Source organism: Biomphalaria glabrata, chromosome 14, assembly GCF_947242115.1.
Source record: "Biomphalaria glabrata chromosome 14, xgBioGlab47.1, whole genome shotgun sequence".
Classification (NCBI taxonomy): Eukaryota; Metazoa; Mollusca; class Gastropoda; family Planorbidae; genus Biomphalaria; species Biomphalaria glabrata.
The window spans coordinates 22787412-22800219 of NC_074724.1; the positions used below are offsets into that span (position 1 = coordinate 22787412).

The window sequence follows — 12808 nt, forward strand, 5'->3', positions numbered from 1 at the left end:
TTCTAATTTGATTGGTCTGTCGAATGTCCGGGGCCGCTTGGACAATGTGGTCAATCTGGTCGAGTTGAAAGTTCATGGATTGAAAATGTGGAGAGACAAGAGTTGAAAGGAAGAACATCACTGAGGGATGGGTGCAGAGAGACCAGGGAAGGGGGTGCAGAGAGACCAGGGAAGGGGGTGCAGAGAGACCAGGGAAGGGGGTGCAGAGAGACCAGGGAAGGGGGTGCAGAGAGACCAGGGAAGGGGGTGCAGAGAGACCAGGGAAGGGGGTGCAGAGAGACCAGGGAAGGGGGTGCAGAGAGCGGAAGTGATCAGAAGAAGGGGAGTTAATAAGATTTGGTTTTTAGGTCAAGTTTACAAAATTCGAGGTCAACTCAAGATCTGCAGTTTGACTTTAAGAAAAAAAAAAAGAGAGAAATTCTTCTTTTGGAGAACGAAAGAGATTGAAAAAAAAACTATTTGCTTCAACCCTTTGTATAAATTGTATGAGTTAATGAACTTTAAAACTTCAATATGCTTTTACTGCCATACTAGATTTGAATCATTCTAAAATAGAGTCTTGTGAAGGTATAATACACTGTTACAATACGGTAAGACAAATGTGTAGGACACGGTTTAAAGAGTACAGATATATCCGAGAATAGACCTAAAAGAAAAGAAAAGGAAAAGCAGCTAGAAAACTGTTTAGAAATACAGTAAAGTAAACTATGATACAAAGTATGTTCAATCAGCCTGCTAGACAATATGGAAGAAAGTGATACACTTCCAAAGGAAAATATAGAAGTTACTGAGCCTCGAGGGGAGATGTGTTGATGCTGAATTGATTCTTGTTTCTTTGTTTAGCAAACAAACAAAAAGATCAAAATTTTGTTATAATTGAAATAGATTCAGTAAGGTCAATTGTAACTGATGCAGAAATAACTTACTTACAAAATAGAATCACATTACATACGTAGAGAGAAAGAAAAATGTGTCTGAGAAACTTCTCGCGTTAAAAGTTTAATGTCAATTAAAATAGACAAATTATATTTAACTTCATCACTCTAAGACTAAGACTTTTATTACGAAATAATTAGAGACGAATGAAGCTTCAATTTAGTTTGTTGTTACTACCAACACCTTCACCGAGTTCTCAATCTGTTGAATCGCTGGGGAACCACACCTGATCTGTCTTTTATATTTCACATTTCCTCTCTTTTTTTTTTTTTTTTTTTAGCTTGAATAGAATCTATTTCAAAACAGGCCCATCTCTTCTTTAATGTTGTCTTATTGCTGCTTTCTCTGTCTACCTGTTCATTTTTCAGGTACTGTTCCCTGAAGGAAGGTCTTTGCGAGCCCTGATATGGCCAAAAGACGTAGTTTACGAATTTTTGAGTCAGCAGGTCATCGTAGGGCCCTACAGTGATCCTGTTTAGAATCTCCTCTTATGTGATTAGGACTTTGTAATACCTAAGAGCCTTCTGTAGCTTTTCAAATCCCATAGCTAGGATTCTCTTTTCTAGTTCTGCTGTTAGCTTCCTAGATTCGCAAGCATATACAAATGTTACCAAATCGTCATGAGCAGTAGTTTAGGTTTGTTTCCTTGATCTGAGACAATAGCTTGGAGGTATTTAAAACTTCTGCCACTTGCCACTTCGATACTGATGTCCATTTTGAAACCCTGTTGGCAATTGGTCATAATGTGTGCTTTTTTCGGCATTGATTACCATAGCACGTGACCACCACTAAACACTGTCTCAATGTTGGTTCGTCCATTTATTGATTTTTTGTTTTTTTTTTCAAATGTATTCATTGACTGCCTCTCTTTCTCATATAATACAATTACATTTAGAAATCGGGTAACAAATCTTCGGACCGCGGGTCACATCCGCCCATAACGTATCTTTTAATGTGGTCACTATGTCTAGAAAGTCTTCATCAATCGCTTCGGAAAATAATCATTAAATAAAGATTTTTTTAATAATATTTATTAGGATTATAATTACAAAAACATGAGCTAATAGTCCTTCTCTGGTACTGCAGACAACGTGATTTATTCAAGGCAAAACACAATTTATTGTAGCTCCATTTCCAGGGTCAAATTTGGACATTTGTAAGGATTAGTATCCTCATCTTTCGTTATTATTACTTTATCTAGTAATTATTTTAATAGCACATAAAATTGTTTGTGAAAGTTCCTTATTATATTATTAAAGTCAGTCCCTTGTTTAGCACTTGACATAGCCACCGACAGTATCGAATGATGATGGCCTCTAGAGCTGTGAAACGGTCCAATCGTGTACGCACCGCGGATGTCAGTTCTAATGAGATAACGCAGCCATGTTGTCTGCCGCCGCCTCGTCCGTCAAACATGCCAGGAACACTTCCAATTAACCGGCAAGGTATGCTTAAAATATACCGGATTTTTTTGTTTGTTTCTTTTCTTTGCTTATCTTTTTAGAGCGCTGCTTATCAAGTCTATTAAATATAATATCACGACTTGTTTAAAGAAGCTTGTTAAAGGAATTTAATGGCGCTGTTAATGTTCTAATTAAATGGACAGTTTGGCTTGTTATCATTCCATTAAGCTGAGCGTTTGGTGTTCTTTGTTCTCTTATCTGTTTGGTTGCATGAGGAAACGCGTATTAAAGGTTGCCATTGTACTAGTCAAACGACCCATCATAAATTGAGATGAGAAACATCCGTACATTGTACTGCCGAGTGAAAATATTAATTGCTATGTTACCATATACCAACACTTGCAACGAAAAAAAGATTAGTTCGTTGATTTGTCTGGAACCGTTTCTTTATGTATTTGGCAATATTTCCGAAACCTTAAACTTATAAAGGGAGGATAGAATATGAAGACAAATCTTTTTTTTTTAAAGGTGGAGTGGGGGGGGGAGGGAAACAATAGCGTAAAATGTAACTTTTTGTTTTCTCTATCCCAGCAATGATAATGTTTCCAAACCCAATATTTGTAATACTTTGTGTGAAGCTACATTTTGTTTTGTATAGATTTCAAACACAAATTTCACGTTTGCTTTTTGTTTGCCATTCATTGGCTTTGAGAAATCTATGACGTCATACGTGACACTGACGGCAAAGAAATTGTGTTGGAAAAGAAAGCAACTAGAAAACATGATATGATGTTATTGAAAATGGCGTCAAGAATCCAGAACACGTGATTGGATGCTATTGAAAATGGCGCAAGAAACTAGAACACGTGACAGGATGTTGTAACTGCTTTAATAAAGCTAAAAGAAATGTTGTGGGGGAAAATTAATTATTATCTTTACAAAACATTTAATCTCCTACAAGAATACAAAAAAACAAACAAACCTGAAAGTTTCTGGCTTTGAAAAACAAGTGGAAAACGATGTACCCAAAAGTGTGGCTTGCTGCCACCATGAATTAATTAGCCCCAAAGTTAATCTTGACCAACATGTTTGTTCTGTTTGTTGTTGTTGTTGTTTATTTGGATGTGGGAAATGTTGAAGGATGCTGTCAGCTGTAGATGTGGCAATTAGTTTATTGACATCTAGTATCCCCATGGGATCGTCTCTAAGAACATTTCAAAGGTAGGAGTCTTCCTGGGAGATCGGTTCTCAAATTGTCCAATCTTGGAGGATTCTAAAACGTGGACAGCATGGGCAAAAAGTGCGACCCATCTGTTGTGGTGTGTTGTTCATGCCCCACTGGTTCTTTCAAAATGATGAAGTTTTATTTTAATATTAAAAATTAATATTTAAAAAATAAATAATGATCCTAATTTGAATATATTTTAAGGTTTATACAAAATTAAAAATTAAAACAGACAGTGTTATAAAAACTATCTAGATATCATTCATTTATAATACAAGTATATATTGTGTATCACATTGCATGAGTGGCAATTCTAGATTGTGATATTCTAAATAAATGTTGTAAATGTGTATTGTGAATTATATTCTGAATATTGCTAGAACTCGTTTTATTTTTTTTCAATTTCACTTAAAAATTATTTCGCTATGAGGGTAAAACTTTTGGATTCGCCATGACAAACAAACGTAAATTTCAAGTGTTCTTTACTTGCGGGGAATGGGCCGTGTATCATGCTCAAAACTCAGAGGCGCCCCAATCAAAATAAGCACCTTACATACGAAAGGCGCCAAACATTCCAATCACATATATTTAAAACAACAACAAAAAGACACTCGCGAGGTGTGATCGAGCTTTTGCTGGGGAAAGGAACCAAATTAAAAAGAAAAAAGAATCTGTCTGCAAATAGTATTCTATGATTTGATATGATATGCATAGATTCACAGATGCCTCATTGTAACAGTGTGAGACAGGCTGTAGTAGCAGACAGGAGGGTCTATTCTAAACACCCAATGGCCACAAGACCATGTTATGTTGAATTGTATTTTCTCTTCACATTACTGCCAAGCCCCTAGTTTTTAATAAAGCTTATTTTGTGGTCGAACCCGCGACCAAGAGGTGAATGTGCGTTAGGCCACATAATTGGCTAAATTATAAACGATAAGCGCCCCCGTGTTGTTTCCAGATAAGCGCCCGACGCGCCCAACTGTTTATTGACGTCCTATTAACAAATATATTTTGACAATGTGTTTCGTGGCTTAGGAGGGGCGGGGACAGACAAGGTCAGTGAAATTCTTGGACGTGTGGGCTTTCGCGTCTGTCTGTACAAAACTCTGTGTGTGTGTGTGTGTGTGTGCACTTCTGTGTACGTTCAGTATGCTTTCGATAAAACAAAGCTATGAGGGAGGTTCTCAAATGGAGCGTTGATGACCTTTGGGAAGCTGGAACAAGACAAAGGACAATAAAAACCAACTGAACTAAGGAAAGGGCGCTGGGTTTAACTATGGTGGAAACATCCATATTTAGAGTTAGCTTTTAGATTGTTGTAAATCTAAATTAAGTTATGCAGAAGCTTTGACGCAGATTTATGAATCAATGAAACGCAAGGCCGGATTTAAATTTAGGTAACACCAGCTATAGCTTAGGGCCCCCAAGAAACATTGAACACGGACATTCAATGTCTGGCCTTTTAAAGGGCCCTATATCTCAAATAGCTGAGCGCCTTCCCAAGTGTAAATATGGCACTGGTGAAACGATAAACAGTTTGTACTATTTCTAGATTCAACAACAGATTGGATCAGTGGCGTAGCTAGGGAAAGGGGGGGAGGGGTAAATTTGAAAGCCCTCCAGGCCCCTACTTGTGAGGGGGGGGGGCAAATGAGTGTCCGATATTTGTTTTACATTAAATATTAAGCCGATGCCATGTTATCTTGCTATTCATGTTGTTATGTAAATTAATGACCATGTTGCATGTTTTCCACACATTAGACTTCAATATTTATTTAGTACATTATCTTATGTCATGATGTCGAGTGTCAAAATGCAGGGGCCCCAAATCCCTTGCTACGCTACGGGAGTGAATTGTTACTGTTGCGTCTATGGAGAGCTGTTATCACTAACTACAAAGTAAACCTTAATGTACTTTTTAAGTACCCGATACTTCTCCACTTCATTGCTTGGCTAGACTTAAAATGTCGTGTCTTGTTAATACGAAAACGGGCCCACAGGGGCCTACAAACTAGAGTTGATTATTACTTTTAACAACACGTGCAAGCATTGAGAATGATGACACATTGGAATGTCTTGACATGGCTTATATGAACTGACTCTGTGTGGTACAAATATGGTACAAGTTATTGCTCCTTCTTGTCATTCTAGGATCAAGTTGGAACTGTGCGATATTAATCATAATCCCAAACAAAATATGAATCAATAAAAAAATTAATTAACCTATTTATTAATTAGTGGTAATTAATTGATTTTGTTTGATATAGAAAAGGGAAATAAATATTACAGTATTAAGAGAAATTGCAGGCTTTTTTTTCCCTTATTATTAGCTTTTCTTTTTTTTTTTAGTATTTTGTATATTTTTGTTTTGTGAATTTACTGAGACATACATTATGACTCAACGTTTCTGAGCATAATGACGTGACTGAAGATCGTGTGCATCGAACTGTAACCTATTTTGAGCTGATGCGACCCTAAAAGGACAAACAAAAACTTTTTGGGAATCACTGCTTTTTCAAATTTCTTTTGCGTGTTTGGTTGTTCCTACAGATTTGAATATTGCTATAGTCTAGCCCAAACCTTCAAAGAACGGCGGGACTTGACGGCGGGCAGGGTTTGAACTTTTGACCATCTAGACAGCTTTGCACATGACCAGGTAGTTGTCCCGACCATGCAGCCATGAAAAAGAAATCTGTAACGCCCATTTTGCGCCAATCTTTTAATGTCCATTTCAAAAAGTTTTGCTAGTTATGTTTTTTTTTGTTTTGTTTTTTATCAAGGGATGCTTTCACCTCTTAGTAACTGGTTTCTGCTGTCTGGTCCACGAATAGTCTTGGTACTGGACTAATTACTTCTTTGTCGTTCATCTGGACTCAACATGTGGTCACCTTGCTCGCCCAGGATTCATTGCCGGCTTAACGGACTTAGAAGTAGGCCATTAATTTATTTACGTATTGGTCTGGCTGCCCTTGGACACCGGATATTAATTGGCCAGCTATAAAAAGAGTTTTATAAGTGATGAGAGGCCTACCTGGCATAGATTAACGAAATCTGGCCAGGGTTATTTTTAGTTTGTTTAAAAGAAACTATATTGATATACAAATATGGAGGCTTACATACAATGTAAATGTTATTTTTGAATAAATAGTTTGAATAGTGAAATAGAACGGTATTGAAGTTCTGGTTAGATCTCGACAGACTGGGTTTGTATAGAACTAGGGACGGGCTGGCTATATGAGCAACCGGATAATTGTCCACTTTGAATGACAATAAATACCGTATACGTGATTGGCATTCTTTGACCTTTCATAAAAGAACTATACAAACTTCACAGAACTGTAAACATATACCATACTACTGGTGATTTTACAAACAACATTAAGTTTAGATTTTGTATAGTCCTGTCTAAGTTGCATTACCCGGGTGAGTCATCTCTAGATCAACTGTTACCAAAAAATGACTCAAATAAACCGTGCCCAGTCAAATGTGTATTATAGTATTGGCTTGATTCGTCGCAAGATCCCAGGATTTCCCCACTACCATTTTGACGCTGTTATGTTAGGCATAAAGAGAGATGAGAGTTAGACGCTGACTTTGATGTTTCTCCATTTTCAAGTTTTATGCTTAATTCTTTTAAGTATATCAAATCGTTTGAAAATCATGTCATTTATTATTCTATTCATACTAATTAATATGCAAGTGTACAATTGTTTCTATACAATTTCCTATAGCCTCTAAGTATATCTGGTTATAGAAATTCAATTCGTTATATCAGGCCTCACTAAACCCACTTTTGCAGCTTGCGTTCAGTTTTCGATGCGTTATCAAATTTTAATTATTTTGAGAGCAGGTAACAAATGGATGTTCGTCATATGGCTATTGATTTCTGATGGTGTGTACATGCCAGGTCCGATATTCACACCCATTGCGACCATATATACGTATGTTTTGATTTTTAAATCAAAGTTTATTTCTAGAATGTTTGTTTAATATGTGTGATCATCATGGGCGTAGCCAGGGGGGGGGTTCTTGGGGTTCAAACCCCCCCCGAAATGAAATCCCCCCCCCCGGCAGGGGGGGGGAACGGAATTAAGTGACTGATTTTTGCTTTCATTTTGTTTATTTTAGGTGAGATTTTAATACTAAATCATCACTTACCACAGCACAGCCGAGGCAGTTTTGAGTTAAAAACCCTCTACCAGGGGGTTTTGAGTTTAAATCCCCCTACCAGGGGGTTTTGAGATTTTAAAAACCCCTATCAGGGGGTTTTGAGATACAAATCCCTCTACCAGGGGTCTTTGAGTTTAAACCCCCCTACAGGGGGTTTTGAATTTTAAACCACCTACCAGAAGTTTTTGCAGTTCAATCCCCCTCTTCTATAAAACAAAACAAAAAAAAAAAGGAAACAACAATCCCCAAATTCCAACAGCACAGTTGAGGAAGATTTTGATTTTAAAACCCCCGCCAAAATTTACGATAAACTCCATCTTCAAAATAAAAAAAGCAAATTACACACTCAAAATTCCATGAGCGTAGCCAAAGGGGTTTTGAGTTTCAACCCCCCCCCCCTTTCCAGTTGGGGTTTGAAGCTAAAAAGTACCTCTTCAATATAAAAAAAAAAAGCAAATTACACACTATAAAATCTATGAGCGTAGCCAAAGGGGTTTTGAGTGTAAATCCCCCTCCTCCAGATGGTTTTGAGTTTAAAATTTCCCTACAGAGCGTTTAGAGTTGAAAACCTCTCTCTTCAATATTATTTTAAAGCAAATTATAGTCACCAAATTCTATGATCGTAGCTAAATGGGGTTTTGAATTAAAAACAAAACAAAACAAAAAACTACAGAGATTTCTTAGTTTAAAACCCCTCAACAGATGATTTGACGAAAAAACTTTCCTTTTCGATATAAAATCTAAAGCGAAATACAGGCATGTAATTCCAAGAGCGTAGTCAAGAAAGGTTACAAATTTTTACCAGTGGCTTGGGCTCCATTAATAAAGTGTGAATAGTCTTCTGCCGAAATTGAAAATCATTAAATGTGTCTCAACAAAGATGGCTAAGACAGATTTTAGGAGTCAGTCATAGAGATCGGGTCTAAATCAAAGAAATCATATGCCGAACTGGGAGTCGAATCCTTAGTAAGGTTGAGACAGAGCGTCGCGTGAGGTTTTGCGGGACATGTTCTCACACAAAATGAATTACGCAAAATAAGAGTTGCGGAAACAGCTTGCCGGAAAATACGCCGAACGGCGCGAGAGGCTCTAAGTCAGTAATAATAGCACATTAGGTTTTTCAAATAAAACTTTTTAATAGCAAGATAATGCACTGTAGATACCTCAGAATATGCATTTTGTTGGCTTTCAATACCAGAAATAGTGCCCGGCGGCGGGCAATGAACAATAAACGTCTTCCGAAAGGGTCAGATGTAATAAAGATTAATTATGTACACACACACACACACACACACACACATATATATATATATATAAATTTTTTCCGCTGGGGGGGGTGTCGGGGGAATCCCCCCCCCCCCCAAAACCCTCCCCGAAAAAAAATCCTGGCTACGCCCATGGTGATCATTATTATTTATAATCTTTATAATGTTCTTATATTTTAAAGAGTATAAAGTCATCTTATTAAAACTTATAGAGAAAGAGAGAGACACTGATAGAGATAAAGAGAGATTAAGAGAGAGAGAGAGAGAGAGATATAAAATAAGAGAGAGGGAGAGAGTTTGAGACACAGTAATAGAGACTGGAGAGCTTGAAAGACAGAGAGAGAGAGATAGAATGAGAGATAGGGAGAGATAGGGAGAGACAGATTGAGAGTTGAGAGATAGGGAGATAGGTAAGAGAGAGTAATACTTCCTTTAAGTCTCAAACGTCTGACTCGACACCTTTGCAAGAATTCTCCAGTTTTCAGTCCCATGTATTAAGAAATGATTTGTGTCTGCATGATCTCTATTCAATAATAAGGGAACACTACAAACCAGGAAGTAGCAACTGTTCGTCTGTACATCAAGAACACTAACGGGACACTAACGGGACAGATTCCAGCTGACCTATTTAGTGACAGAGCTCTAGACCAAGGATGTTCGACCTCCGACCCGCTGGCCACATTCGGCCCATGACACAAGGGTTTCAAGATTCTTGTCTTCTTACTCTACGTCTGTGTGTATTTCAATACTGACTGCCAATATCACCAAGTCATGAAGATAACCGTGACAACAAATAGAAAGACAGAATGAATATTTAGAATGTCCATTAAAAGGACATATAACTTGTTTATTGAAAATGCAAATATAATACAGGTGCAATTCTGGCAAACGACGTTTCCAGTATCAATTAATATATAATAATAATAATAATAATAATAATAAATAATAATAATAATAATAGGGTGTCATGTAGCCAGCACAACGACCAACCGCCTTTACTTTTCCCTAACTAATATCAGGTTCCCATTGGAGCTGGGTGGACTCAGAGGCGCCTAAGGATTCCGAAGTTGAAAATCCCAGTCTTCACCAGGATTCGAACCCGGGGCCCCCGGTTCGGAAGCCAAGCGCTTTACCGCTCAGCTACCGCGCCCTCTCCTGGCCTAACTGAAGTCTTATAATAGATGTAATTGTTTTGAAAAGGCCCAATCTCTTATTTTTTTTTTATTTTTTTTTTTTTTCTGTGGATTATTGAAATTTAATGTCATATGATGCAGTCTTTTTGAAACAACTTTTACAGTTGTGCTAATGTAAACCCATTAAAATGATTGGAAGATTCAAATCAAGGAACATCAAGTAGATTCATGAATTAAAAATACTGTTCATAAAATAACAAAACATAAAGGTCATCCAATGATCAAATTCTGGACATAAATATCAAAACATACAGATGAAAAAAAAATAAAATTTAAATATCAATAATATTTTTAAAAAAATATATTAAAAGACAACAATCAAAAACATCTTTTTAATGATGGTCACAATTGCACTGAGCACAGATCAAAATGCCTTTATTTAAAAGATGATGAACATAGGCAAGTTGTATTGTCAAATTGGTCACCACATAAAAAAATTTTTTCAATATATCTCCACTGGGAAGATTTGCAGAGATGTTTCTTCTTGGCCTTCTCTTTTATGTGTCCTATTTACTTGATGGTCCAACAAGTTTATTAATAGGTTAGCACCAACCATGCTTCTACTATCATTAATTTTTATTGTGATATCTCAACTTTTGTCTGCACTCCTTTGGGGCATTTCTTTTCTGCTCTTGGAATTTGTTGACAGATGACACCAGTAGGTCAGCACTTAAATGTTTGAAAGCTCACTAGTTTTTCATTTTCTTATAGTATTCTAGTTTCTATTTGTGTAAATACCAATCCAACTAGAACAAAATATCCTAACCAGAAAAGGAGTACCATTTACAAAACATTAACCTGAACAATATATTACATCATATCACCCTTAAAACCTCACACATCATAGCCAAACTATCCAAATGTATGCAGGCTATTAATCATATCATCATTTTTATTGTTTTCATAGACAATGTTGATTTTGAAAAAAATGCATGTTAATGCATTAACTGTAACATTAATTTTTAAACTTCAATTATTTGATATGAAGTTCAAATTAATTAGGAGATATTGGTAAGCAGAATTTGGATGCAATTCAAAAGACCATCATTAGCAAAGTAATGAGAGAAGCTACATATTTAACAGGGAACCGAAAGAATAAATGTTGATTTCATCCAAATGAAGAGTTTCAATTTCAATGGAATAGGGGGAGGGAGAAGAAAGACATTTTATTATAAGAACATATTAATCCATCACTCTAAACTCATCTTTAAAACGTTATGTTTTAGACAATACTTGGAAGTTAAAGGAACATAAAAAGACTTTCTTGTTTTACATAAATAATAGACTAGAAATTTATAATAAAGTCTAAAAATGTATTTTATAAATTGTAAAATAATAGAAATCTGGAAACAATTTTATTGTTACAGTTTTTTTTTGTAATTTGTATGGTAACTATTGACAAAATCAATATTCCATTTTCATAAAAATTCATTAATATAGATTTTTTAATCAACAACACAAGAAGAAAAACAACACAAAATTGTTGGATACACTTATTTATCAAGGTATCTCAAAGAATGCATTATGTTTTTCTTACACACAACAATAAAACATCTAAAGTGTCTTTTACCTTTTTGTTCCTTACTATTTGATTGTCATACTCATTATTATGGATATCTAATTAATCATTAATAAAGTGAACTTGATTTTTGAAGAGAATTTCTAATTATGGCCAAGAGATCTTATTTATTTTCTTGATAGGTGAAGGGCTTGTATTAGTTAGCTGGTCAGAATGATTATCATCTTTAAAATGTCTCTTCCTGGAATTACAGCCCTGATTTTGGTTGTTAGAGCATTGTTTTCCTTGACTATTCATGTTACATTTTTCTTTGAACTCAGTCTCAGGTAGCTGATAAGTGTTCTTGGAATGACTCAGTTTAACAACTTTATTGTTGCCAGATGCAGAGGAAGGCGGGGGCTTGAGTCTATCACCAGAACCTTGAGCCATGGTAATCATCTGTTGTCTTTTTGCGGGTTGATCAGAGTCGTCTTTAAATTCTGAAGCTCTTTTCTTTGATGAAATTATTTGTTTTTTACACATTTCATTCCCTCTTCTGTTACTTCGATACTTCCTTTGAGGTAAGGGCAAAATGTATTGATTGTAAAGATCTATCAGGTCTTCTTTGTTAAGATTTTCCAGATCAAAGTTATGTTGGTCTATGTAACGCTGTTTAAGAATATACAGCAAACCATCTTTTGACATTAAGTCTGGGTATAACCAATCTATTTTACTAGGTACTGAATTTGAAGGCAAGGTGTTAGACATTTTGATTTTATAAACATTGAGTAGGAGTTAAGTCCCATTAAGTAAGTATTCGAATGCTAAAAATTGTTCACGAAAATGACGTTTACAAGATTACTATTCGTTTTAACTTAGATCTAACTTATAATGCATACTAATTAGCTTTTTCTCTTTAAAAAACTGCTTGCATAACTTATTTTAAAAATTAGATTTTTTCGCTTTCAGAAAAAATAGTAGCCGTTGCATCAGAACTTTGAATGGTTTAAAATATTGTGATGTCGGATTTTCAATATCTTTTCTAGTTTACGAGATCTAAACGGGACGGACGGACAGACGGACAGACATTTCGCACAAAATGGCTGCCTGGTCGT

The 12808-nt window shown here is 35.9% G+C and overlaps 1 protein-coding gene across 1 annotated transcript; it reads right to left on the bottom strand.

The window, feature by feature from the left end:
* Window positions 1-10512: 10512 nt before the first annotated feature.
* Window positions 10513-12497, bottom strand: LOC129922983 (ashwin-like). Its single transcript, XM_056011518.1, has one exon. It carries the CDS (start codon window positions 12459-12461, stop codon window positions 11862-11864), a length of 600 nt encoding a protein of 199 aa, XP_055867493.1. The 5' UTR covers window positions 12462-12497; the 3' UTR covers window positions 10513-11861.
* Window positions 12498-12808: the final 311 nt, after the last annotated feature.